The sequence below is a fragment of the Camelina sativa genome, chromosome 1 (genome assembly GCF_030686135.1).
Source record: "Camelina sativa cultivar CO46 ecotype springtype chromosome 1, ASM3068613v1".
In the NCBI taxonomy this organism is placed as follows: Eukaryota; Viridiplantae; Streptophyta; class Magnoliopsida; order Brassicales; family Brassicaceae; genus Camelina; species Camelina sativa.
The window spans coordinates 2,770,197-2,794,062 of record NC_141880.1 but is presented as its reverse complement, the minus strand read 5'-3'; the positions used below and the strand labels follow the sequence as shown (position 1 = coordinate 2,794,062).

Here is a 23,866-nt window from a genome sequence, read left to right as displayed (position 1 = left end):
GAAAACCCAACGTGTCCTCGTCAAAGCCAGCAGGATCTCAGGGTACACGTGTCAACTGTTTTCACACACGTGTTACACGTGTCAGCCTCGGTATTTTTACCGTTAATTTTTACAAGCCAATGGGAAATAGAAGACCAACAAAAATAAATGGAAAGCGTTTGTCGATAATCCGAGATTGTAGCGCTATTAAAGTTTCTTAACCCTTCTCTTAATCAACAGTTTCATAATTTTAAGTCATACGTGTAATTTGAAACCGCCCATGTCCACTACCCTTATCAGACATGTGTCATGTTCCAAAAGCCTTTCCCTTCAATTATCTCCGCCCCTTATATAATATTCCTTTCTCTTACAAAAAAAAAAAAAGTTAGCCAAACTTCAAAAACCCTTTCAAGATACAAATTTAAAATTGCAGAACATAAGAAAGAAACCATCTCTTTTTGGATTTTGTGTTTTGATGTTTTATGGTAGCTGAATCTTTATTAATGGAGACAAAGTTTGGAGAAAATGAGGATGTGGAAGAGGTCGAGCTCGAGCTATGTCTTTCTCTCGGAGGTCCTTTCAAGAAAATAGAGAAATCTAAACCAATAGGACGATTTAATGCCCTCGGATGCGCGAAGGATAACGGCGTTAATCTTGAAGGCGGGACGACGACGAATGTGACGAGTAGAAAGGAAACACGGAAGAAGCGGGAGGCGAAGCTGCAGCAAAGAAGCGGAGTGTGCAAGAAGATCAGAACAGAATGTAACGGAGTCACTAACGGCGTGGATTTGGATTTGAGCTTTAGCAAAATGGGTTACGGTTATGGGTCGAGTCAACTCAAGGATATAAGCAAAGACGTTACGATTGGGTCACCCATTTGCACTTCCTCCGACGTATCCGATCCTAGTAGCTCTTCTCGTCAAGAAGGTATAATAACAACATTTTTTCTGTAATAAATATTTGGTATATAAATAGTTGGACCAAGTCAAGATTCTTTAGGAAAACTTAAGATTAATAAAACGATAATTAGAAACAAAGTATCGCTTTAAAAAAAAATATATTTATAAAGTTGTGAAAAAACAAGATAGTTGATGAGGTTGAATATGATATGATATCAAGATATGTCCTAGCATCTCTTTTAATTAAGAATAGTATAAAAATATTTTAGTTCGATGAATTGATTGCATATAACAATCAAGAAGATTATGGTATTTGCATGAAGATGATTCGGATTATTATTATGTTCAGGTGGAAGTTGCGACTTTGGGGCACAATCTGACCAAACCGAACCGGTTAACAACATGCAGAGCAGGACGGAGGAAACTGTGCACAGCACATACGGTTCAAAGGATGCGGTGGTAGTGGAGACCACCCAAGAGTGGTCCAACTCTGTAACCAAAAACAGCAACACTGGGAAGCCGCCAAAACCGCATACCAACAGTAACGGTAACGGTAGTATGCTTCCGTTTGCTCAGATGCCTTGTGTGACTAGCACGGGTAACGGTCCCGACGGCAAAACCGTGAATGGGTTTCTATACCGTTACTCGAAATCAGAGATCAGTATAATCTGCGTTTGCCATGGAACGTCTTTCTCACCTGCTGAGTTCATCGCTCACGCCGGTGGGACTAATGTGTCACATCCGTTGAGGCATATAACCGTTATTCCCTCAACATTTTGAACTACAATTTTCATCTTTTGCTTACCTAGTTTTGTGTGTTTTGTGTATATATACGTTTAGCTGATGGATGTTTTGAGTTCGAAGGGACTCTCTTTCAGTGATTTCTTAGGTTTTTCCAACTGATTTAACACTTCAAATTTGTTGCCTTAATGTTTATGCCTTCTTACCGCATCCATAACAGCGAAGAATTATGACAAATATTATCTGTTGAAAAAAGCATACTATTAATTTATGATTTTACTACTTTCGTCAATTGGTCCCATGATGAACTTAAAAAACCCATTGGGTTCTCTATAAAACGAACCGATAACAAAATTCGGTTAACCATAAGAGATTTTACTAACGGCTCAACGGTTAGACGCAGAGTAAACTCAGTGGCAACAAATGTAAATATACAAATCTTACGAGATTGCGTAAATAGGACTCCACGAGTACATGAAACGAGAAAGCCAAATATAAAAAAGATCTCAGCACCTCTTTCTCACGCTCTTCGTCTCTTTATAACGCTTCTTCCTTCTCGCGAATAAACCCTAGGATTCTAGGAACCGCCATTGAAGTGCGTGTGGCAGAACTCGGAGCTACTCACATTCAAACGGGTTTTGCTCTTCACTACCATAAACCTCTCTCTCTGTGCCTCGCAACAATTTCAGGTGATTCGTCTTTCTACGATCTAGGTTTATCGTTTGGTTGTTTGTGTTTAATGAAAGGCGAAGACAATCTTTACTTCTTTCTTGATCTTCTTAACATAGAAGCCGTTTCTTTTGTGTTCGCCGCTGTTTCCTCACCAGTTCTTTTATGATTGTGTTCGCAAGATTTAAGACGTTTTGGAGTTTGATCTTTAGATTCAGGGCATTGCTTATACTCTGTATCGATGGCATCTCCCGAACGAACATTTGCTGAAAAGGTATACAATCCAGCAACTGTATGCTCTGCTCCATCGGATTCTTCTGTCACCTTTGTGATTGTCTGATTGTGACCCTTTAACAAACTGTACGTAGATGGGGTCTACATTTACACAGCAGTACTATGGAGCCTTGCGAAACAACCGGGAGTATCTCCGTGAGTTTTATAAAGATAACAGTAAGATTTCACGGACTGGACTAGATGGAAAGATGCGTGACTTCACCTTTCCGGTAAAGATAGTTTTCCTGATCGTCGACTCTGTAACTTTGGTAAAGTCGTCTTTGTTCTGAGTTATTTACTAATCTTGGAGCAGGATGTTGATGAGAAGGATCTTAATATGCTATCTTCTAGTGGTTTTGATTCGGTTAAGGTAACAAGGGTCATGTCCCAAGTCTCTCGTGGTAGGGGTCTCCTCATCGATGTCGATGGGTACTTCAGTTCAAACGTGAGACCTGCAAAGAACTTCACACAAAAACTCTTCCTTGTTCTCCAAGGAACCGTCTACTTTGTTTTGACCGACAAGTTTCAGTTTCATGATGTACCTGATGAGGCTAATGCAACCATTCCTCCTGCTGATAATGGTGGGTAACAGTACAATTTTAAGAAGCCTCCATATTTTCTCCCGGGACGAAGTGTCTAAGACCTTTGTTTAAATGCGAGTTGTTCAGTCATAGAGGAGACATTTCCAGAAACAGAGGATGTTTGTGAACCAAATCATGGTTCTGAAAATGTTTCCGAGCCGTCTAACGCCTCTGCTGTAAGTGGACACTCAATCATCTCTGACATGTTTAACTTCTGGATCTGGCCGTACTGATAGTTAATGATGTTAATAATACATGAAGGTGATGAAGGAAATTCGAACAGGTCAAGGTCAACGTTCTTCGTCTTGTGATCTTTATCAAGAGATAAGTGCTGATGCAGTTGAAGATTCTAGAAATGGGAACAGTCAGAAGTCTCAAGATGTACGACGTTCTGCTGGAGAGGTATACATAATCCAAACAACTTTATGCTCTCTGTTCCATCGGATTTCATTTTCTCTCTTGTCTCTGTGATTGTAACTCTCTGTATTGAACGTAGGTGGGGGATAAACTTGTAAAGCAGTACTATACCCACTTGAAAAACTCCCCGGAGCTTCTCCATCAGTTTTATAAACATGTCAGTAAGATTACACGCCCTGGACCTGATGGAGTAATGCGTTCCTATACCCTACAGGTTGGATACTTTTCGTGACTTGAGTCCGTTTTTTTTTTTTTTAAGTAACTTTTGGTGAAATCTTTTGTTCTGATACTGATTCCTAATCTTGGAGAAGGATATGGTTCAGAATCCTGATATGCTATCTTCTGGAGGTTTTGATTCGGTTGAGGTAACCAGTGTCGCGTCCCAAGACTCTCACCATAGGTGTATCTTCGTCGATGTTTATGGCTATATCACTTTACGCGAAAGACCTCCAAGATACTTCACACAAATTTTCCTTTTTGCTCCCCAAGAAAACGACGGCTACTTTGTTTATAATGACATGTTCAGGTTTCTTGACATGTCCGAGGATAATACAACCATTTCTTCTGCTAATGCTGGTGAGTAACAACAGTTCTATTACAGGCAAGCAGCCTTCTTATTTTTCTGGCAAGGAAGTGCCTTTATCTCGTTTGGTTATTTTATACACGCATTATAACTTTTTGTTTGTTTGTTTACCAGCGGTAACTGAGGGTAAAGCCATTTGCAACAGTTCTACTGGAACGGTATACAATCCAGCAACTGTATGCTTTGCTCCATCGGATTCTTCTGTCACCTTTGTGATTGACTGATTGTGACCCTTTAAAGAAATGTAGGTGGTGTCTAAATTTACAGAGCAGTACTATAACGCCTTGCGAAACAAGCCGGAGTATCTCCGTAAGTTTTATAAAGATAACAGTAAGATTTCACGGAGGACTGGACTAGATGGAAAGATTCGTTGCTTCACCTTTCCGGTAAAGATAGTTTTCCTGATCGTTGACTCCCTAACTTTGGTAAAGTCGTCTTTGTTCTGAGTTATTCCTAATCTTGGAACAGGATGTTGATGAGAAGGATCTTAATATGCTATCTTCTAGTGGTTTTGATTCGGTTAAGGTAACATGGGTCATGCCCGAAGACGCTGGTGGTAGGGGTGTCTTCATCGATGTTGAAGGATACCTCACTTCAAACGTGAGACCTGCAAAGATCTTCACACAAAATATCTTCCTTTCTCTCCAAGAAACCGTCCCCTTTGTTTTGACCGACAAGTTTCAGTTTCATTATGTACCTGATGAGGGTAATGCAACCATTCCTCCTGCTGATAATGGTGGGTAACAGTTCAATTTTGAGAAGCCTCCATATTTTCCCCCGGGAGGAAGTGTCTAAGACATTTGTTTTAATGCGAGTGGTTCAGTCATAGAGGAGACAATTCCAGAAACAGAGGAAGAAAATGCCGCCCAGAAGGCAATAGAGGTAAATGCGTTTGGACCTAGAGACACTTGTTTAGCATTTGGCGAAGACAGAATTGCAGAACTGTCTGATTTGGTTTTTATAATTTTGGCATGAATCTTATCCAGGCGTCTCCTATATTGTTTGGTTCCCATAGCGTTTACGTGGAAAGGAAGCGACCTAACAATAAAAGTGAGTCTGTGGGAGTATTAGTTAGTCTCTGTTTAATGTTTACTATCAAAGAATTGTGCTGAAGGCTCCGGTTTTGTTTGGTTGAGAATCAGGTCAACACTCTTCGTCTTGTGATGATACTGGAAATGGGAACAGTCAGGAGTCTCAAGGTTAAAACTCTATATAAAATAAATGTTTTGTTTTGAAGAACTGTGCTGAAGGCTCCAGTTTTGTTTGGTTTAGAATCAGGTTACGGTGAAAGTCCATCCGCTGAACCAGCAAACATAAACAGAGGCGAGGAAGTGGGAGGATCACTAGGTAACAACCTCTATTGGAACTGGGAGAAGATGATGGAGGAAGTGAGACGAACAAAGGTCTGGCAGAAGTTAATGATGGGATCGAGAGTGCCAGAAGATTATTATGACATCCGTAACTGGGAAAAGATTATGGAGGAGGAGCAGATGAAGTTTCAGGAGGAACAGAGGAAGATTGAAGAGGATGAAGGACGACGATACAATCAAAACAGATATGAGCAAATGAAAGAAGCGTTAACAGGAGGAGTTGGCCAAATTCTGGAGGAAGAAGAAGAAGAAGAGGATCAAAACTAGACTTGACTAGCTCCTATATGCAGAGGGTGGAACTTTTATGGTTTTTTTTTTCATTCTTTTTTTAAGGCAAAGAATCATAGACTTGTGAGTTGAGTATGAAGTTACAGAGATATTGGTTCTTGAAGTTGCATCAATGGCCAGATATTGTTTGTCTAATCGTTTTAGGAAAACTCAAAAATTCATATAGAAACTATAGACTATAGTGAGCAATCACTAGACCATTGAACCGGTAACGCATTCCGTTAAACATAACAGATTATCTAACAACCCACGTCAAATGTTTTTTACTTATCCTTAAAAATAAAACGGTCAACGGTTAGACGTAGACTCGTCTTTAGAGCGCTACTCAGTGGCAACAAATGTAAATATGTATATATATTCCGAAATTGCATAAATAGAGAAACTATGCGAGTGAAACAGAGAGAAAAGCCAAATCAATAATAAAAAAAAAAAGTTTCTCTCTCTCGCGCTCTTTGTATCTTCGCGAATAAACCCTAGAAACCGCCATTGAAGTGAGTGTCGCAAAGCTCGGAGCTACTCGTTGTTCAATCGCGTCTTCTTCACTACCAAAAACCTCTCTCGCTCTGCCTCGCTACGATTTCACGTGAGTCTTCTTCTTCTTCGAGTATCGAGTGAAACGTAAAAGACAATCTTTGCTTCTTCCTCCCATCTTCTTTTGTTCAAGATTTGACTTTTCTTTGGTGATATGCTTTTGGAATTTGATCTTTAGATTCAGATAATGTGCTATAATCTCAATCCGACTGAAGCCATGGATCTTGCTCCTGCACCTGTACGACATTCTGCTGAAGAGGTATACATAATCCAAACAACTTTATGCTCTCTGTTCCATCGGATTTCATTTTCCCTATTGTCTCTGTGATTGTAAACTCTCTGTATTATTGAACGTAGGTGGGGAATGCACTTGCAGAGCAGTACTATACCCACTTGAAAAACTCCCCGGAGCTTCTCCATCAGTTTTATAAAGATGTCAGTAAGATTACACGCCCTGGACCTGATGGAGTAATGCGTTCCTCTACCCTACCGGTTGGATACTTTTCTTGACTTGAGTCCGTTTTTTTTTTAAGTAACTTTTTGGTGAAATCTCTTTTGTTTTTGATACATACTGATTCCTAATCTTGGAGCAGGATATGGTTCAGGATCTTGATATGCTATCTTCTGGAGGTTTCGATTCGGTTGAGGTAACCAGTGTCACGTCCCAAGACTCTCACCGTAGGTGTATCTTCGTCGATGTTTGTGGCTATATCACTTCACGCGAGAGACCTCCAAGGAACTTCACACAAATTTTCTTTCTTGCTCCCCAAGAAAACGGCTACTTTGTTTATAATGACATGTTCAAGTTTCTTGACATATCCGAGGCTAATGATGCAGCCATTCCTTCTGCTAATGCTGGTGAGTAACAACAGTTCTATTACAGGCAAGCAGCCTTCTTATTTTGCTGGCAAGGAAGTGTCTTTATCTATCTTCATAACTTTTTTGTTTGTTTGTTTACCAGCCGTAACTGAGGGTAAAGCCATTTGCATTAAAAATCTTCATCCATATACAACCATTGCCTCAGTTGAGGATGAGTTTAAGCAGTTTGGAGAAATCAGAAGAGGTGGAATTGAAATTAGGAGCACAAGGGTAAATATGTTAACTAATCTACTAACAAGCATCTTTGGAGCCCTTCTTCATGGGGTAAACAAAAACACTAATCTGTTTGGTTTCTCGTTGTTAAAGAGCTTTTCTTATGGCTTCGTGGAGTTTAAGGAAGAAAATGCTGCCCAGAAGGCAATAGAGGTAAACGCTTTTGGACCTAGAGACACTTGTTTAGCATTTGATCTGACTACAGAGTCTACTTTGGTTTTGATAATTTTGGCATGAATCTTATCCAGGCGTCTCCTATAATGTTTGCTGGCAATAGAGTTTACGTGGAAAGGAAGCGACCTGACTATATGAGTGAGTTTGTGGGAGTATTATTTAGTCTCTGTCTACTATCAAAGAATTGTGCTGAAGGCTCGGCCGGTTATTGTTTGGTTGAGAATCAGGTTACTGGGAAACTCCATCCTCTGGAACAGGAAACATACGCAGCAGCGTGGAAATGAGAGGAACAGAACCTTCTGGTAATAATGGTGGGTAAACAACACAATCAGTTAAATTGTTATCAGCCTCCAAATGTTGAAGTGTCTAAGAAATGGAGGTAACGAAGTTGCAGATGAATCACTGAGAGTTTCTGAACCAACGGATGGTACTGGAAATCAAGAGTCTCAAGGTAAGGAGGAGGAATGTGAATACCTTTGATTTGTTTTTGGTCTTTCTTTGAGTTGCAGATGGATGAATCACTCTCTTTTTAACCTTTTTGTTTGTGTGTATTTATCAGAGTTATATGACAGTTTTGGAATTTTCGTTAGAAATCTTCCTCCAAATGCAACCACTGACTGGTTGGTGAATGTATTCACGCGGTTTGGACAAATTAGAAGAGAAGAAGTTGGAGTTTACCACCCTGGTTTGGTAAGTGTTGAAACGAAATCTAGTAACAAGCATTTTTTGAACCTTTCTTCTTCTTAATGGAAACACTAATTTGTGTGTGTACATGTATGAAATGGTAGGACAATAGCCAATTGTCAAATGTCAATTGGTATGGATTTGTGAAGTTTGTGGAAGCAGATGCCGCCGAGAGGGCAATAGAGGTACGTACCGTACGTGCTTTGGACCTGGACCATTTTGTCTGACTCGTGGTGGGGATTCAAGTTGATCTCCTGAGATGCCATAGTTGCACAACTGTTAGATTAATTTTGAAAACGCTGGCATGAATCTTATCCAGGCGTCTCCTATATGGATTGATGGGCGAAGACTTCAAGTGGTGAAGCAGTTTAAGAGGGGAGTGCGGAATCGAAACTGAACCTGACTCGTTATGTAGATATAGGCTGGACTGGAAGCTATATACATACATTCATATCTGGTTACAGTTATAGGAACCCTTCTGTTATTTGGTTATTGGTAGTGGCAACAGCGTTCATAGATAGATATTTGGATTCAAAGAATGGTTTCTGTGTGAATGCTTTATTTTTGGTGTTTTTTGGATTTCTGCAATTGGATTTGAAGAAACTGGTTATGCTCAATAGATAAAGTTACTTACTTAGTGAGTAGATCAAATGGTTACAGTGAAAAACACCCCCGAGAGGTATTTGTTGTACCCTCAGTAGTTGGTATGAATGGTTACAGTGAAAAACACCCGAGAGATACTACTAGTTAAGCTTTTTACGAGAAATATGGAATTCGACTCGAAAGAAAGTGGCCCACAAATCAATAACACAAACAAGCCAGATTTCAAAGGAAAGGAACTTAAATTTTCATTAAAATGATGATCCTTACAACTGAAATATCAGAAGAGGTAAAAGCAGAATTACAAGCAGATCTACTAATCTATTCATTCATTCATAACAGGTTTGTTGTCGCTGGCTTTGGGCTTCTGTTCTCTTGGCTTGTCGTCACCTTTCCTGATTAACATATAAAGATGATGTTAATAAAGAGGAAGAAGAACAATATACATCAACAGATCTACCCTATAGGAACAACATCGATCATTACATATTTTGGATCAGACAAGAAAATATTTTGTTACCTTTTGTCGGAGGAGCCACCCTTTTGGCTCAGAAAGGATCTGAAAAGAACAGAGTTCACATCATAGATCATCTTCACTCAACTACCGTCGTATGCTTCGATCACAGATTATTGCTTTTTCGACCAAATCTCAGAATTTAGCTTCAATGGATGGCTGCAACAGGAATGATGGATAACCCTAAGTCTCCACATTTCAACTCTTTTATATTGTCTGGATACACAAACGTACTTGAGCCAGTTAGTGTAATTCTCTGTTTGGGCCTTTTTCTCTTTTATGGGCCTAGTCCAACAAATACAACGATTTCTGAATTGCATCCCCCTACTTTTCATTTCAAACGTTTTTTTTTTTTTACGTTTTTATCAAAGATGTTGGCGTTTTTCGTTCAAAAAACGACAGAGCGTGTTACTCATCAATGTCAAATACATTTTACATCAAAGAAAAGAGAGAAAGCTTTAATCCTCCAAGTCACACACACTACTAAGGTCAAGTTATCATGAGAGTAGGGAAACGAGAGAAACAAATTCAAGGGTAACTCTTCCCTTAGATCTAGTGTTGATGACGAAATGCTCCGGATATTTCCTAAGCAGCATCAGCAAACCGTACCATGGTTTTCCCTTTGCTTCAGGGATAGCCCAGTCTTCTTGTGTCAGGTATCTTCTTATCCGACTGTGATGCCATACGTTTCCATACTCCTTTAATATCTGTCACAGATCAACCCATTGTCATGCATTAGCCATTTTATTGAATCACAAAGAGCGTGACTAATAGAGACATGCCTTAAGTCACCAAATTTAGTTATTCAAAATCTGTGAGTATCTGACATACTGTCTAGTGTTATACACAAGTAAAAAGCGCTATTCCATTAGAACACCGATTAAGGACCTACCTTCACACTAATTCTCACCTAGAACTAGAAAACTATACAAGTCTGGTTTCAACGGATTAGCTGTACTACGTTCTCTATCACAAGAAGGCAGAGAAAGTTGTAGCAAGAACTAACCACAGAATGAAGTTTTTCCATAGGCATCCACTCTCCCGGACCACACAAATCGGAAAGCACAGTGGCAACAGATGATACAACATCTTTTTCCTCCAGCAGCAAAACTTGTTGATCATCAGCTTCACGGTCTACCTTTGCTCTTCCCTCTCTCTTCTTCTCTGGTACACATTAAGCAGATACAATATCATTCAATCAAAGTCTAAGAAGGTTCAATCAGGGAGATGATCAGATCAATGAAGCATCACAATCTGCTCACACAATGAAACTAAGCTACAATAAGCAATCTAGTTTTACCTCCGGAAGCATATACTTCATGCCCATCTCTCCTTGTCTTCTTTCCACTCCCCCTAATATCCTCTTCCTCATCATCGTCTTCATCATCATCTTCATCATCATACTCGTATACCTCTCTACTCCGGAGACCCTTTTTACCCGATCCAGAACCAGGACCCGAATGATAATTATGGTACGGAACAACACTAGCCTGCCCTGAGACGTGGTGCCTAGGTCCTAACGGCCCGCCCAGAATGCTCCGAACCGGTAGGAGAAAGTAGAACTCTTTGTCACCAATCTGCAGAAGATCCTGCGAGTCGAGCTTGACGTTAGGGTTCCCAGGGAGATGAAGAACACCTTCAACGAGGCAGCCATTTTTGCCAAGGACCTCGAGCGAGAAGCGGCGTCGCGTGAAATCGTAGAAGATCCGAGCGTGGTTGCGAGAAATGTTCATCCCGCCGCCGAGTGATGAGAGATCAACGTCGACGGTCGATTTCTTAGAATTCCGGCCGAGCATAATGGAGTATGACTGCATATAGTACTCGAAATCTTCGCCTTGCAGCTTCGCAAATCCGACCTCCACATCGCTTCCACCTCCTATAGCCGTAGCCATGCCGTGAAAAAAAATCCTCCGATTTGATCAAAGAGGAACAAGACTTGTCAGATTAGGGGTTGCAATCGTAATAAGCAAGATCTGTTTGGAAACAGGTTTAGCTTATCCATGGTCCACGTAAGATAATAATAATAATATTATAAGCTTCTTTGGTTGCAATGACAATTATACCCATCGTACTAAGGCCTGAAACAAAACCCTAACGACACGATCGTGTTTAAAAGAGCCGAAAGGTAGAAACTTTGAGAGTAGTAGCGGCGAGATCTGTGAGTTTTGAAAGGTTCGATCTTTCCAGCAAATTGTGGAGCATCTCTTTGATTGATTGAATAGTTTTATCTTCTGTAGAAGATAGGGTCGGTTTTATGTAACTTTTGGTAGTATATGTGTACAGATTCAGTATATGTTTTAAGTTTCGTTTTATGGTTTTGATTGTTAAGTTGCCAAGTGATGATTGAAAATTTTGCGCAAGGGTTTTGAGTTTTGGATGATCGGAGGTTACTCTGATCTGAATGAACCGTGACAAAATCATTTTCTTACAATACATTCTGATGGCAGCTGATCAATGTTTAAATCTATCAAATTTATATTCGACTTTTTTTAATTGTTAGTTAGAAGCTTGTTGAATTATCGTATTATGTTTGGAAAAATTTCCTGAGGTTTTGAACATTGAAATTCTGAGAAACTGTGAGAAGTCATAAAAATTGTTCTTTTTTTATGATTCATGCTCTGCAAATCATGCTTAAGGGGCTTTTTGAGCTCCTGACGCTTGCTTTATATGGTCGAATAAACTGTTTAAAAAAATTGGTTTATCTTTCGTTGTTTTGATGGTTTGGGTTGCATGATATGGATAATGGATCTATGAGCTACCAGGACTGTGCTAGATTCTGGTCCGGACATAAGTTGCTATTGATGTGTGCTGTGGATTGGAATTAGTGACTCTGTTGTCTGAATAAATCATTGAAGTCGTTCACTATTAAGATCTCATTTAGTTGCACATTCTTGATTTCATTTTGAGTTTTTATACCTTCAGCTGGGTGATATGAGTTTGTGACCCGCCCCAGATATTCAGGGAATTGTGAACTTGTTTTGATTCAGTCATGTTAGAGCTGGGTGATATGAGTTTGTGACCATCCCCAAATATGCATGGAATTATGAAAACGCTTTGACTTAGTTATGTTTTCTGTCTTTAACACTGCAAAACTCGCATCTTACATAAACTTTGTTTCAAGGACAATGAAGCATGTGGTAAAGATTTTGAGTCTGTTGGTAGCTGTCTCTGCCTTTTGGATTGCTCTTTTGCAGGCTGCAATTATTCCACGAAGCCATACATGGTTGGTGAGTAAAATGAGCATGTTGTTTTCATTTTTGCTTATTGCTATTCTCAGTTAGCACACATTAATGATGCGTTTCTATGCACTAGCTACCGATATACTTTGTAGTGTCCCTTGGATGCTATGGTCTATTAATGGTTGGAATCGGTCTAATGCAGTTCCCTACCTGTCCTAGAGAAGCAGTTCTATTGCAGCATGTACTTTCTTGATTCTTTTCTTTCTTTGATTACACGAATTCAGTAATTCTTAAAGCATATCAAAGGTTAATTGAAGTTCTTGCCCTCCTTGTCTGTTCATAGTGTTGGTTATTTTCTAATTCGTTTTGGTGTTATTGCTTACTATGCAGGATATTGCTGAGGCAAGACTTTTTAAGCGCTAATGGAGTAGATGTAGGATCGGATTGACCACTCCCTAATCAGTGTACTTGTAGTCTTAAATAGTTCTTGGAAAGAATTCCCATTTTCATTATACTTCGTTGATGTCTTTTGAGAATTGGAATTTTGTTTGAGTTTAATAAAAGATGATTTTCAGAATGAAAATGTATGAAGTATCTTAATGTCAAAAAGATACAAAGCATAGGTCTTTTGTAAATTGTGAAATCCCACTACATGGTTTGGATCAATCTAACGAAGTATTACAAGTTTTTGTAAACTAGACTTCTGAAATGGAATTTTCGTTTTAATTGCCTGTTAGTTACAGTAGTCGAAGTGAATGAATGACTAATCATAATAAGCAAAAGGTCCATCCATGTTCATCACATGGAACCAACAAGATCCTCCCTGACCTATCTGTCACTCAAGACTTTTCCTCTGTTTGCTTCTTCTTACAAAATGGCACACTTGAAACCAAATAAAGAAACATTTTTCTCAAATTTAAAACAATATATTTTGAATTAGAAAAAGAAGAAGTAAAAAAGTAATAGAAGAAAGAAGAGGAAGTCCAGCTTAAAGAAGCACATCTCTTTACTCATTTCACGATTCCCCTGTCTTCTCGTTTCTCTCTCACTCTTGCCTCTTCTTGAGTTTTCTCCCTCTCTTCGGTCTTCGTTGAGACCAAATCCGGAGAAAGTTTGATGTTTTTACAGCATAAACAGACACAGACACAGACACAGACACATACATGTGTTGTGTCTCCATAATCCCATTATTATTAGCTCACCACCAATTCACACGCTTCTCTCCTAAATTCCAAACCTTTTTCAGATCCAACACTCTCCATAACCCCAAAAGAAGGGAATTTGAAACAAAACCCATCTGAGAGCAGAATCAAGGGTGAGAGATTAGTCTATAGAGACAATGGGAGTGATATTTGACTCATGGTGCTTTTGCAAAGGAGTTGGCAAAAGTGAGAAGATGAAAGCTTCCATTTTTTCCGGCAAAGCTCCGGCTATGGCTCGTATCTCTGTCTCCGGACCAAATGGGGTTACTTCTGGAACTGGATTCCTCATTCACCGGAATCTTCTTCTCACCACTCACCTCAATCTCCCTTCCATCTCCGCCACTGAAACCGCCGAGGTCCGCCTTCAGAACGGTGTCGCCGCTGCTCTCTTTCCTCACAGGTCCTGGTCCTACCTCTCTCTTGAGTTTGGTTGTTATTGTGATTTTCCTGTATTGTCGGTTGCACGATCCGTGTCAATTTTGATTCAATGCCATATAAAAGATTGGCTCTCCTTCAAATTTATTTTAAAAATTTAATTCATAGCTTTTCGTCAGACCAAAAGAGCATAAAGGAAAGAGCTTTATACTGTACTTACTGTTATATGGTAATGATTCTGGATCTGTAGCTGAATTTGGTAAGTTTTAATTTAATAAACTTTAAACCACAAAATTGATATTTCACCTTGTAATTATTTGAATCCCCACCACCCTTATCTTAGGGGGCGCCAATCTGTTGGTCAAAATGAGATGTTCTCTGTTCTTAACCCTTGAGCTGTGAGAATGTCATCTTTATTTGGTGTACCATTCTTGCAGGTTTTTCATTACAAGTTCGGTTATAGATCTCACCATTGTTGGTTTAGACCTTGTTGATGGAGATTCAAATTCCCAGAGCCAAACCGCACAGCCACATTACCTGAAGACATGTTCCAAACCAAACCTGGATCTAGGAAGTGTGGTGTACCTCTTAGGCTATGCTGCTCAGAATGAACTAAAGATCGGCGAGGGGAAGTTAGTGGTAGCTACAGACAATCTCATCAAACTCTCAACTGATGAAATGATATGGAGTCCTGGCTCTGCTGGATTTGATGTTCACGGTAATCTCGCATTCATGATCTGTGATCCGAGGAAGCTTTCGACATCACCAGCCTCAAACTCGTCATCTTCTTCTTCGTCATTGAGAAAAGATAACAACAAGACACTGATGATGCAGTTTGGTATACCCATACCAGTTATCTGTGACTGGCTGAATCAGCATTGGGAAGGTAGCTTGGATGAACATACGACAAAACCAAAGTTGCCTCTCATTCGGTTGATGTCTTCTGGTCAGAAGAGCGAGCGTTCTTGTACTTCCTTCACCATGCGCAGTGTTTTCAAGCCAAACGACTCTGCTGATGTTGGAACACCATCTTCATCTAACACTAGAGATCAAATTCATCCCAGCTCTTCTATCACTGCGGAGGAAGAAAAAGAAGAAGAAACCTCAAAAACCAATCCTCAAGGCGGCAGAACTTCTACTCATGGGCAGGGTATCCCAACCCCTGAGATATATGAATCGCCAAAGTTGACTTCTGGTCCTTTAAGAAATGAGACAAGTCAAGTACACCTTTTGGATATCAACTTTCCTCCACGGATACCTAAAGCTATAGCCTTTCTGCCTCAGCTTAACTCTCTACAGGGTAACCACGAGGTGGAAGAGGCTGATATTGTCTCTGAAGGATCAGATGCGCAAATTGCTTCGACAGGTTCAGTAAACGGTGCTCTCAGTGAGGTCATCTCATGTTCACCTCCAGCAGCAGCTCATTATGTATATAACAATCATGGATACAGCAGCGAGGAAGAGACGATGTATTCTGCAGAAACAGCAGAAAGCCGAAACTACCCAACTCCTCCAAGGAAAAGCGAGTTTCATCATGAGAGAGTTGGAAGGAGCCAAAGCTGTGTAAGCTCCAGCAGATGGGGAACTCCTCCGAAGAGTTTGAATGGTAGAAGAGAAATGCTGGAGAAACAGAGAAGCTTCGTCCATGGAAAGAAGATGCATTCACAAGGAGCAATGTCTCAGAGGAGTAATGACTATTACAGCCCAACGGTCTCATCCATCATGAAGAAAAGGATTAATAGTTCAGAGCAACAGATTTTCAAACCCGTACCTAGACCTAGAGCTGTTAGTTCTTCCCCAAGATGGGCGTTCTGAGACCGATACTGAGCAGAGAAAGAGCCACACCTTCATAGAAAGAGAGACATCTTTGTTTAAATTTAAGATGTCTTTCATTCTTGTATAACCAAATTTATTTCAACTCTTGTGCAGACATATTGAAGAGAACACAACAAATAGAAAACATATAGTCTTGAATGGTTTGGTTTAATCCCAGAGAGCAATCTGTGATTCTGAGTTCCTTAAAGTTCCAAATACTTTCGTTTTTGCTATAGGACCACTGTCAGGGCTTGTTGTTTACTGAAGGTATAGAGGAACAATCTAATGAGAATTTGCAGAAAATTATCATGAGAAGTTAACCTAATGATCAATAAACATGGTTATGACTTTTGTGTGTGTACTATGAACTGAAGAGTCAATGATTTTTCATGGAACCATATCATACGAACAAACTTATCACATAAATATTAGAGGAACCTGTGGACCAACAGAGTAATGTGCGGATGCCATTCACTGTCTTTTACTGAACGTGACTGAGAACATAACTGCGCATACCAGATGCTCATGATGTAGATAGAATGCTTTCTTAAGATTCAACATTATCTTCACTAAAATTACTTAACAATCACTAAGCAATAAGGAACTACTCAGATAATGAAGATCACCAATGAATGATATTCATTAGAAAATCAGTCTTCCATGATTCCTAGATATCTCTCTTACAAAACATAACGATATTGACAAAACAAACTACAATTGATGAACATCTCTTCATTGTTGGGGGGATAGAATCGATAGACCATTAACCCTGCAAGAGAGGAAAAAGATCTGAACGGTTAAGAATATTGTTTGTATATTAACGAGAAATTTTAGAACTCAACACACACACCAAAAAAAAAAAAAAACTCGTTAACTAGACTTACATGGCTACTAGTGATGCTTCTGTATCATTCATTTGGCGGTTGGAAGGAATACCCTGATAAGGTCCTTAGCAGTGACTTTTTTCCTACATGTCGGGCATTTAGCTTGGACAGATATCGCATTCTTTATGCACCCTTTGCAGAAGATATGACCACACTTTGTTGACACCTCCTGAGTAAATGGAGAGATACATATTGGGCAGCTAAATTTTGGTTCCTCTACAGGAGCCACAGCCATGGACTTTCTCTGAACAAGATAAGAAAACTTGGTGAGCTAAACTCCAAGTAGCAAAAACTATTTAAAAAAAAAATCACCACATCTCTTACCGGCTTGTTAAGCTCAGCCGAGTCAGCACTAGTTTGATCAGAGCGACGCCTTGTGGATCTAGTATTGGCACCTGTATTCATACCATCACACTAACCAAAGTGAACAAAGAAATACACTTACTGTATTCTCGCAATTATATAAGACATGATAGTGCAACACAAATGAACCATTCAAATTCTGGTAGCTATGCAAGAAGAGAAAGTAAAAGGTGTTAGTTCACCTGAGTCTACATCAACTACTACGGGACCTCTACGTGCGCCTCTTGATTTGATTCTAGCCTGGAATAATAATGAAACAGTTTCAAAAAACTTTTACATAAACACCATGACTTAAGGGGAAAACAAAGGAAGAGAAGAGAGAGCAGACCAGAGCAAAAGCAGATGCAGTTGATTCAACAACATCATCATCATCTTCAATGGCAACTATATCGATCACAGGAGGAACAGGCACAATCTCCGGCACCGCCGTTGAAGATTGTTCATCCCCTTGTTGATCTCCCTGGTGTTCGCTTTGAGTCCCATTCACACCATCCCTCCTTCGAAGCCTCATATTAGTCCTCACCACCCGAGAAGTCATACTCCGACTGTGAGTTAAGCCAAAACCTTCAAAGTTTCAGTCACAAACAATACGAGTCACTACTGAATTAAGGTACTCTCAAGTTCAGCTCAAAGGACAAAGATTAACTTCTCAGCAACAAAAATATTCAAAGATTTAGTCACATTACATAAGCCTTCCCCATGAATTAGAAGAACTCAAGCAAAAAGGTAAGATTTTTTTTATCAAAATTGGCTTAACGGAACTTAAGAAAAAATTCAAACTTGAAAATATCCAGTAAGGCGGTAAAGTATACATCTGTGTTGAAGATCTACCCAGTGACAGTGGAAATGGAAACCCACGAGGAAACAACCAAACAAACAAACAAAAAAAAATCAAACAGAGAACTCAATCGCCAGATCCAAAGATAGAGAACCATGAGAGATTGTACAAATTAGGGCAGAGAAATTCAAAGTTTGTACCTTTGAAGAGAGAGGAAGCTGTCGACGATGAAGCAGAATTGGAGAGAAGAATGAGAGAAACGAGAGGCTTCAAAAGGATTTAGTATACAGCGGAAAGGATTACTCACTACTTTGGATATGAGATTTGACACCGTTACACTTTTTTGTATGTTGTGTGGGTTGAGTCCACTATATCAAATCCCATGATTAGTACTCTCTCCATACTAATTTACATGCCTCAACCGTGCAGTCGTCGTGTTGTTTAAAGACTCTTCTTTTTATTTTTTTGGTAAGATAAAAAGACTTATTTTGATTTGTTGGTACTTGCTAGTTACCAATACTATTTAATTCACACGACGACTCAAACTAGTTTCGTTTACTAGACCTCTTGGTATGACCAAGGCCCGTAGGCTTTCTTAGCAGATATGAAGTATAATATAACACATTGATTTCATATGCAAATATTTTGTCTAATAGTACAATTTAATAAACCAATTTTTTCATTACAAAAATTCAGTTACACAACACAAACACACTACCATTTTTACTTGAGAATCAAATTTAGTTATTAAAAAAAAAAAAAAAAGGAGTTATAGAAGCTCCATCGTTGTCTCCAAAAACTTCAATCCTTTTGTTACACAAAAAAAAAAAATGATATATTCAAGAATCTGAGGTAAGTTCTTCAATTCATAAATATGTACATTTTCTTCAATATTTGGTTCCCTTTCGACCCCATGGAAAGCAGCAGACAACCTATACAATCCAATTTTCACGTTAACGATGGAACGATATAACAAAAAATATAGTATGTCATTGCACTTTAGATAACTTACCTTGGAGGAGGAGGAAGATGGTGCGGGAGATTCACGTTGACCGTTGATGGGGCGAGAAGGAGTGTTGCCGGCTGTTCCACCGTATGATCTGCCAGCTTCTTTTCTCTCTTCTTTGACTTGGTCGAAAATGTGTGTGTAACTCATGTTCTCCCCTGCACCCACTGATCCTGGGAATGGCGGAATCGTTGTCGCTCCCTATATATCATCAATGTTCACCATATCAAGTAATGCTAAATAAGCAAACTAATTACATTAATATCTATATCTGGGACTATATAATTATGACTCTTCAAACAACAATTTCTACGTCTACTACTACTAGTACTACAACTAAACAAAAATCAAAAACATTTGATACTTCAATATATGAGTAAACATATTAATGTATGATCCAAGTTCATAGTTTCTTTGTGTTCATACCCTTCCGTTGTTGCCGCCTTTAACATTTTGTTTAGGCGGCGCTGGACGAGGAGCTGGTGGCTGCCGCTGGTTTCCGACTGATCCACCTCCATAACCTCCATATAGTCCACCTCCGCCTCCACTTCCGGCCTTGTGTCCGCTTCCGCCCCCTCCTCCGCTTCCATAGAGTCCCCCGCCTCCGTATAGTTGATCCGCCGGGGGAGCTCTGACTCTGTTGTTTTTATCGGCTGGTATAGGTGCTCTCGGTGTGTCTCCCTTAACCGGTTTTGGTGGCTCTGGTCGTTGATTTCTACGAGCAGGCTGAGGAGGAGGAGGAGCTTGCTCTTGAGGTATGGTCTCTGGTTTCTCAATAGATTCGTACAAGTCTTGTCGTTTGTTCGTCCTTGCGTTGTCGAAGACGACCGTGAATGGTTGGTCTTGGTTGTTCCAGTCCCCAAACTTTGGAACGTGTGGACGGTTCTGCAATCAATCATTCAACAATGAAAATGTTTTAGACAAACTGGTCAAAATTAATTAGGAGTCTAATGACTTCAAATATCAAACTTGGATTGCAAGAAATCGACATGTATGTGAGTGAAACTAATCAGAACTATGAGAGCTAGCTAAGCTCAAGCTTTCCATCACACACTAGGACAAGTTGAATTAAGAAGACAAAATACATAGGAAAGTCAACTGATTTGAAACAAAACACAGGTCTCTGTTCTGATGTGACTAAGCCACTCATATAAACAATCATTGTGATTGTGAAAAGACCAGACAAAATAGGATCGATAAGTTAAATTTCCGAACAACGTACGTCTATGATGGTTTCGTCATAAACATTTTTGAGATCTAAAGATTGGAGATGAGAACAAACGAGACGGAGTATATACAAAAAGAGGGTTTCCAACTTACTGCCATATTTCTTGATCGATCTAAAACGAGGAATGAAGAAAGGCTTCAACAATGGCTAGCTAGGTCTGAACTCTGAACAAGAGGGATAAAAGAGAGAGAGAGCGAGAGAGAGAGAAGTAGTAATAGATATATAAAAAGTGGCGTTGACGATTGGTGTTAGTCTGTAAAGTTTGAATGTCTCCGTTTCTTCTCTCAAAGTCTTCTACATTGACTCCTTCAAAACCTTACGGCGTGACGTGGTTTAACCGCGTCCCATAAGGGTTGCCAATGAGAGAGATTTTCATTTTTCAGATTTACTAATAAAACCGAAACTACACGAACGTTTCAACACTAAAAACATCATAACTGAGTAATGATGTTGGAATAATACAATTTTACTATTAGGATATTGATTTATTTTTATAAGTTAATCTGTTTTTGTCTGTTTATGGAGTTTTTTTTTGACAACTGTTGCCGAATAAGCTCTAAAATGAACTATATTTTTGATTTGATGAAAAAATAAAAAAAGGTTTGCTGGTGAATGAATTGCCAACATGCTTACAACTGCAACTATTGTATTTCGTTATATAAGCATCTAGCATATTTCATTACAGTGGATTGTTTGGTGCTTATGGAAGGATATGAATAAGAAGGTCTTTCAATGTTTACAATCAGATCCTTTAGATATTATTAATCAGGCTTTAAGGGAACAGTTGTTGTGGGAGGAAGCCCAAGTAAGTTCAAGGATCGATCATGTTCCACCGGATCCTTTGTTTACTCATGAACCGTTAACCCGTTGCCAGGTTGATGGTTCTTGGAAATCTACAAAGCGAAATTCAGGATTGGGATGGTGGTGTGGTGTATGGTGAAAATCGGACCTTAGTTTTGGGTGCAAGATGCCAACGCGTAGTTCGTCTCCTCTTCATTCGGAGCTTGCGGCATTACTTTGGGCTATGGAGTGTATTCATTCTAGAGGCCTGGATTATCAGCGGTTCGAAACAGATTGTGCAGAACTAGTAGCGATGGTGCAAGACCCGGAGGAGTGACCGACTTTCTCTACGCTCCTTGATGAGTTCTAGGCTCTTTGTGTTTTCTTCCCTCTTTTTTCTCTTTCCAAGATCTCACGAGAGTCCAATGGGAATGCTGATTGTTTAGCTCATTCGTCTAGAAAGTTATTGTTGAGTACCAAATTAGGAGTTTTATTTTAATTAATTATAGTTAGGTTGAAAAAAAAAAAGCATCTAGCTAATTAATTACCACAAGACATATATAAAATTCAACGGTGGATGGATGTACGACGAGTTCAATTACTGTCTCTATATATTATGCCTAAAGGTTATACCCAACTTGTAACCACCAACTTTTAAAATGTTTTGAGTTTTGACTTTAGCAATTGGCCCTTCAAATTATAACCACTTGTTTCGGATTTTTGAAATAGTTATTAGGTATTAATGTAAAAAGAAAGACGGGAATAGAAGAAGAGGTTGGCACGGTGAGGTCTTGTTACACTTACACACACAGTTGTTACACACTCTAAACCTCGACTACTAGTAATCAAACGTGGTGGTATATGCAAAATCATTGATAGTTTAATACCATTAAAACCACTCCGCTTCTTTGCTTGAACCTACCATATAATGATAATGCGGTTATGAACTTATGAGAAGCTTACATATATCAAGAAAGCGAATTAGTCTTCTCCAAGATAGTCACACAATTTTGTCAAAAGAAAAAAAAAGATAGTCACACAGTTTAGCATTGTACGATTACACTTTTTTGACTGGTCATGGACTCACGGACCACGGTAATCGCAAGTTTATGTCGCAAACATTGACCTCTAACCAAAACATACTTTTGTACTGTACATATGAACTCGCTGTAACACTTAAAACACTCTGCCGAGTTTCTTACTGCGAAACCAATCGTCTTCTTCAATCCCCAGAGTCTTCTTTTATTCTCCGCAAACTCCTCTCTGTTTCATGATTTCTTGGTGGTACCAACGATTTAACCGCTGATATCGCGTAAAAGCTACTCAATTTTGGAGAGTCCAAAATTTGTTTTCGTTTTTAGTGTTTTCCGATCTGGTTTTTTTTTTTTTTCAGCTCGAAATTTTGATGCCCAGAAGAGTTATAGAGGAAGAGAATTTAGGGTTTTTACATTGGGCGTGAGTTTTGATAAAAGGCACAAACTTTACCTTTTGGTCGGAATCAGAGACATGATTCAGTTACTATTCCTGGTTCTGTTCGCAGAAGGTGCGATTGCTTTCTTACTACTAGTTAAGATTGGTCCTTTAAGGGAGCTTGTAATGAAGAGCTTAGACCAGCTTAAATTGGGGAAAGCTCCAGCCACTGTGAAAACCATCGCCGGAACCATGTTTGTGATCTTCCTCTCGAATCTCATGAATATAATCAAGATCCAGAACAAGGGTGCGAAACTCGGGACAATGTCTCCTATGGATCAAGTCCTCTGGAGAACACACTTGCTCGAGGCTTCTCTTATGGGTCAGTTTCTTTATTTTGTTTGAATGAGTCTCAGTGTAGATGCTATGTTCTAGATAGAAAATTGGGGCAAACTCTGTTATCTTCTTCCCCTGTACCCAAAATTATAATCTCCACTTTAGCTCTTTCTCCTAGCTTAGTTGTTATTAGTTACTTTCTGCTGATTTGGCTTGAATAATAAGGCTGATGCAACATCTAACATCTTATAAGTTATATAACTTGAGGATGTTATGAATAGAAGCAAACAAAGCTAACATTTTTGTGAATTGGGAAACTAAGAACAATCTGTTGGTATCTACCCGTGAGATCTATGGAACAATCTGTTGGTAACTGATTTGTGCGGTACATATCTTGATGATTGTTTTCATTCTAGTGGTTGCATAATTGTGCTTGTCTGTGATGATGTTCACCAAATTTGGAATCTTCCTGTGGATTGAAAAGAGTAGTGAAACTCTTTCTGAAATTGTATAACCCTTCGACCTCATATGATCTTGCCAGGTGTAGTGCTCTTTTTCGGCTTCATTATTGACAGGACACATCATTACCTCGGAAAGCTAATCACTTTAAGAAGCAATGACGGGTCATCAAAAGGAGAACTCGATCAACTTAGAAAGGAGAGAACTGAACTGAAAGAGAAAGAAGAGAAGGCATCCAAGGAAATCAAGCAGCTGAAAGAGAAACTGTCATGTGTTTCAGAGAATCTGAAGAAAGCAGAGAAGGAAGCCAAAGAGAAAGAAACGAAGCTCGAAACAGCTGAAGCTCATGTTACAGCTCTTCAAAAGCAGTCTTCAGAGCTACTGTTGGAGTATGACAGATTGCTAGAAGACAACCAGAATCTCCAAACCCAGATTTTGGTTGGAACCAAAAAACCCTGAACTGATTTAAGATTCTTAATCTGAGGATTTCTTGTAACATTTTTTTTTTTTTTGGTTTCAGTAACCTCACTTTCTCACTCTTTGTCTAGCTTGAAGGCAATGTAATCTCTCTTGGTTTCCCATTGATGCTTGTCTTTCAAATGTTGAAATTTTACGGAAATTAATTATATCAGCACGAAGCCATCTTAAGTCTAAAC

General features: G+C 39.3%; 11 protein-coding genes across 13 annotated transcripts; 7 read left to right on the top strand and 4 right to left on the bottom strand.

Annotated features, from left to right (window-relative positions):
* Positions 1-150: 150 nt before the first annotated feature.
* Positions 151-1,812, top strand: LOC109132705 (nuclear transport factor 2/RNA recognition motif protein). The gene is made up of 2 exons (XM_019244906.2): positions 151-906; positions 1,228-1,812. Exons 1-2 carry the CDS (start codon positions 462-464, stop codon positions 1,656-1,658), a joined length of 876 nt encoding a protein of 291 aa, XP_019100451.2. The 5' UTR covers positions 151-461; the 3' UTR covers positions 1,659-1,812.
* Positions 1,813-2,529: 717 nt separating this feature from the next.
* On the top strand, positions 2,530-3,375 carry LOC147949491 (nuclear transport factor 2-like). The gene is made up of 4 exons (XM_087463615.1): positions 2,530-2,562; positions 2,657-2,791; positions 2,875-3,142; positions 3,230-3,375. The coding sequence occupies exons 1-4, from the start codon at positions 2,530-2,532 to the stop codon at positions 3,373-3,375; spliced, it is 582 nt and encodes a 193-aa protein (XP_087319741.1).
* A 22-nt stretch (positions 3,376-3,397) lies between these two features.
* LOC147949490 (uncharacterized) lies at positions 3,398-5,779 on the top strand. Its single transcript, XM_087463611.1, has 10 exons — positions 3,398-3,544; positions 3,639-3,773; positions 3,871-4,135; positions 4,257-4,300; positions 4,391-4,528; positions 4,611-4,878; positions 4,966-5,024; positions 5,129-5,192; positions 5,285-5,341; positions 5,415-5,779. The coding sequence occupies exons 1-10, from the start codon at positions 3,398-3,400 to the stop codon at positions 5,777-5,779; spliced, it is 1,542 nt and encodes a 513-aa protein (XP_087319737.1).
* A 423-nt stretch (positions 5,780-6,202) lies between these two features.
* LOC104703731 (nuclear transport factor 2-like) lies at positions 6,203-8,852 on the top strand. The gene is made up of 12 exons (XM_087450631.1): positions 6,203-6,383; positions 6,510-6,590; positions 6,689-6,823; positions 6,925-7,189; positions 7,293-7,420; positions 7,517-7,576; positions 7,672-7,735; positions 7,825-7,908; positions 7,992-8,048; positions 8,157-8,287; positions 8,386-8,466; positions 8,601-8,852. Exons 2-12 carry the CDS (start codon positions 6,519-6,521, stop codon positions 8,676-8,678), a joined length of 1,155 nt encoding a protein of 384 aa, XP_087306757.1. The 5' UTR covers positions 6,203-6,383; positions 6,510-6,518; the 3' UTR covers positions 8,679-8,852.
* A 252-nt stretch (positions 8,853-9,104) lies between these two features.
* LOC109132704 (wound-responsive protein-like protein) lies at positions 9,105-9,597 on the bottom strand. The gene is made up of 2 exons (XM_019244903.1): positions 9,402-9,597; positions 9,105-9,276 (listed from the first exon to the last, which is right to left on the bottom strand). The coding sequence occupies exons 1-2, from the start codon at positions 9,470-9,472 to the stop codon at positions 9,207-9,209; spliced, it is 141 nt and encodes a 46-aa protein (XP_019100448.1). The 5' UTR covers positions 9,473-9,597; the 3' UTR covers positions 9,105-9,206.
* A 178-nt stretch (positions 9,598-9,775) lies between these two features.
* Positions 9,776-11,426, bottom strand: LOC104732253 (FHA domain-containing protein FHA2). The gene is made up of 3 exons (XM_010451822.3): positions 10,696-11,426; positions 10,402-10,559; positions 9,776-10,102 (listed from the first exon to the last, which is right to left on the bottom strand). Exons 1-3 carry the CDS (start codon positions 11,285-11,287, stop codon positions 9,893-9,895), a joined length of 960 nt encoding a protein of 319 aa, XP_010450124.1. The 5' UTR covers positions 11,288-11,426; the 3' UTR covers positions 9,776-9,892.
* Positions 11,427-11,475: 49 nt separating this feature from the next.
* LOC104732156 (dolichol-phosphate mannose synthase subunit 3) lies at positions 11,476-13,269 on the top strand. The gene is given in 5 exon segments (XM_019244900.2): positions 11,476-11,567; positions 12,517-12,622; positions 12,708-12,815; positions 12,965-12,978; positions 12,980-13,269. Coding segments are annotated over 4 exon segments (267 nt in total). The 5' UTR covers positions 11,476-11,567; positions 12,517-12,520; the 3' UTR covers positions 13,023-13,269.
* Positions 13,262-16,138, top strand: LOC104732061 (uncharacterized). Its single transcript, XM_010451619.3, has 2 exons — positions 13,262-14,176; positions 14,589-16,138. Exons 1-2 carry the CDS (start codon positions 13,914-13,916, stop codon positions 15,964-15,966), a joined length of 1,641 nt encoding a protein of 546 aa, XP_010449921.1. The 5' UTR covers positions 13,262-13,913; the 3' UTR covers positions 15,967-16,138.
* Positions 16,139-16,582: 444 nt separating this feature from the next.
* Positions 16,583-18,489, bottom strand: LOC104774820 (RING/U-box superfamily protein). Of its 2 annotated transcripts, none has more exons than XM_087473014.1 (6): positions 18,192-18,489; positions 17,542-17,777; positions 17,396-17,453; positions 17,175-17,245; positions 16,851-17,094; positions 16,583-16,735 (listed from the first exon to the last, which is right to left on the bottom strand). In XM_087473014.1, the coding sequence occupies exons 2-5, from the start codon at positions 17,749-17,751 to the stop codon at positions 16,879-16,881; spliced, it is 555 nt and encodes a 184-aa protein (XP_087329140.1). In that variant the 5' UTR covers positions 17,752-17,777; positions 18,192-18,489; the 3' UTR covers positions 16,583-16,735; positions 16,851-16,878. The 2 variants fall into 2 exon arrangements, with proteins under 2 accessions (XP_087329140.1, XP_087329164.1); XM_087473038.1 differs by having other exon boundaries at positions 17,542-17,758.
* Positions 18,490-18,652: 163 nt separating this feature from the next.
* On the bottom strand, positions 18,653-20,533 carry LOC104731969 (uncharacterized). Its single transcript, XM_010451518.3, has 4 exons — positions 20,318-20,533; positions 19,424-19,882; positions 19,004-19,198; positions 18,653-18,923 (listed from the first exon to the last, which is right to left on the bottom strand). Exons 1-4 carry the CDS (start codon positions 20,321-20,323, stop codon positions 18,879-18,881), a joined length of 705 nt encoding a protein of 234 aa, XP_010449820.1. The 5' UTR covers positions 20,324-20,533; the 3' UTR covers positions 18,653-18,878.
* Positions 20,534-21,977: 1,444 nt separating this feature from the next.
* Positions 21,978-23,865, top strand: LOC104731878 (uncharacterized). Of its 2 annotated transcripts, XM_087472926.1 has the most exons (3): positions 22,115-22,289; positions 22,399-22,797; positions 23,293-23,865. In XM_087472926.1, the coding sequence occupies exons 2-3, from the start codon at positions 22,512-22,514 to the stop codon at positions 23,667-23,669; spliced, it is 663 nt and encodes a 220-aa protein (XP_087329052.1). In that variant the 5' UTR covers positions 22,115-22,289; positions 22,399-22,511; the 3' UTR covers positions 23,670-23,865. The 2 variants fall into 2 exon arrangements, with proteins under 2 accessions (XP_087329030.1, XP_087329052.1); XM_087472904.1 differs by having other exon boundaries at positions 21,978-22,797.
* Position 23,866: the final 1 nt, after the last annotated feature.

What these genes read in the sequence shown, in the direction of transcription:
- LOC109132704 (XM_019244903.1), bottom strand. Translation starts at nt 9,472, where the DNA reads ATGATCTATGATGTGAACTCTGTTCTTTTCAGATCCTTTCTGAGCCAA. An exon ending in GGTGGCTCCTCCGACAAAAG is followed by an intron (nt 9,277 to 9,401) that starts GTAACAAAATAT and finishes TATGTTAATCAG; the next exon opens with GAAAGGTGACGACAAGCCAA.
- LOC109132705 (XM_019244906.2), top strand. Translation starts at nt 462, where the DNA reads ATGGTAGCTGAATCTTTATTAATGGAGACAAAGTTTGGAGAAAATGAG. An exon ending in TAGCTCTTCTCGTCAAGAAG is followed by an intron (nt 907 to 1,227) that starts GTATAATAACAA and finishes TATTATGTTCAG; the next exon opens with GTGGAAGTTGCGACTTTGGG.
- LOC104732253 (XM_010451822.3), bottom strand. Translation starts at nt 11,287, where the DNA reads ATGGCTACGGCTATAGGAGGTGGAAGCGATGTGGAGGTCGGATTTGCG. An exon ending in TGAAGTATATGCTTCCGGAG is followed by an intron (nt 10,560 to 10,695) that starts GTAAAACTAGAT and finishes AATGTGTACCAG; the next exon opens with AGAAGAAGAGAGAGGGAAGA. An exon ending in TGGAAAAACTTCATTCTGTG is followed by an intron (nt 10,103 to 10,401) that starts GTTAGTTCTTGC and finishes GATCTGTGACAG; the next exon opens with ATATTAAAGGAGTATGGAAA.
- LOC147949491 (XM_087463615.1), top strand. Translation starts at nt 2,530, where the DNA reads ATGGCATCTCCCGAACGAACATTTGCTGAAAAG. An exon ending in AACGAACATTTGCTGAAAAG is followed by an intron (nt 2,563 to 2,656) that starts GTATACAATCCA and finishes AACTGTACGTAG; the next exon opens with ATGGGGTCTACATTTACACA. An exon ending in CATTCCTCCTGCTGATAATG is followed by an intron (nt 3,143 to 3,229) that starts GTGGGTAACAGT and finishes CGAGTTGTTCAG; the next exon opens with TCATAGAGGAGACATTTCCA.
- LOC104732061 (XM_010451619.3), top strand. Translation starts at nt 13,914, where the DNA reads ATGGGAGTGATATTTGACTCATGGTGCTTTTGCAAAGGAGTTGGCAAA. An exon ending in GCTGCTCTCTTTCCTCACAG is followed by an intron (nt 14,177 to 14,588) that starts GTCCTGGTCCTA and finishes CCATTCTTGCAG; the next exon opens with GTTTTTCATTACAAGTTCGG.
- LOC104731878 (XM_087472904.1), top strand. Translation starts at nt 22,512, where the DNA reads ATGATTCAGTTACTATTCCTGGTTCTGTTCGCAGAAGGTGCGATTGCT. An exon ending in GCTCGAGGCTTCTCTTATGG is followed by an intron (nt 22,798 to 23,292) that starts GTCAGTTTCTTT and finishes TGATCTTGCCAG; the next exon opens with GTGTAGTGCTCTTTTTCGGC.
- LOC104703731 (XM_087450631.1), top strand. Translation starts at nt 6,519, where the DNA reads ATGTGCTATAATCTCAATCCGACTGAAGCCATGGATCTTGCTCCTGCA. An exon ending in CTGCCCAGAAGGCAATAGAG is followed by an intron (nt 7,577 to 7,671) that starts GTAAACGCTTTT and finishes AATCTTATCCAG; the next exon opens with GCGTCTCCTATAATGTTTGC. An exon ending in GAGTTTACCACCCTGGTTTG is followed by an intron (nt 8,288 to 8,385) that starts GTAAGTGTTGAA and finishes ATGAAATGGTAG; the next exon opens with GACAATAGCCAATTGTCAAA.
- LOC104731969 (XM_010451518.3), bottom strand. An exon ending in AAGGCGGCAACAACGGAAGG is followed by an intron (nt 19,199 to 19,423) that starts GTATGAACACAA and finishes GATGATATATAG; the next exon opens with GGAGCGACAACGATTCCGCC. An exon ending in CATCTTCCTCCTCCTCCAAG is followed by an intron (nt 18,924 to 19,003) that starts GTAAGTTATCTA and finishes TGGATTGTATAG; the next exon opens with GTTGTCTGCTGCTTTCCATG.
- LOC147949490 (XM_087463611.1), top strand. Translation starts at nt 3,398, where the DNA reads ATGAAGGTGATGAAGGAAATTCGAACAGGTCAAGGTCAACGTTCTTCG. An exon ending in GCAACAGTTCTACTGGAACG is followed by an intron (nt 4,301 to 4,390) that starts GTATACAATCCA and finishes AAAGAAATGTAG; the next exon opens with GTGGTGTCTAAATTTACAGA. An exon ending in GAACAGTCAGGAGTCTCAAG is followed by an intron (nt 5,342 to 5,414) that starts GTTAAAACTCTA and finishes TGTTTGGTTTAG; the next exon opens with AATCAGGTTACGGTGAAAGT.
- LOC104774820 (XM_087473014.1), bottom strand. Translation starts at nt 17,751, where the DNA reads ATGACTTCTCGGGTGGTGAGGACTAATATGAGGCTTCGAAGGAGGGAT. An exon ending in CTGCATCTGCTTTTGCTCTG is followed by an intron (nt 17,454 to 17,541) that starts GTCTGCTCTCTC and finishes TTATTATTCCAG; the next exon opens with GCTAGAATCAAATCAAGAGG. An exon ending in AGTAGTTGATGTAGACTCAG is followed by an intron (nt 17,246 to 17,395) that starts GTGAACTAACAC and finishes GTATGAATACAG; the next exon opens with GTGCCAATACTAGATCCACA.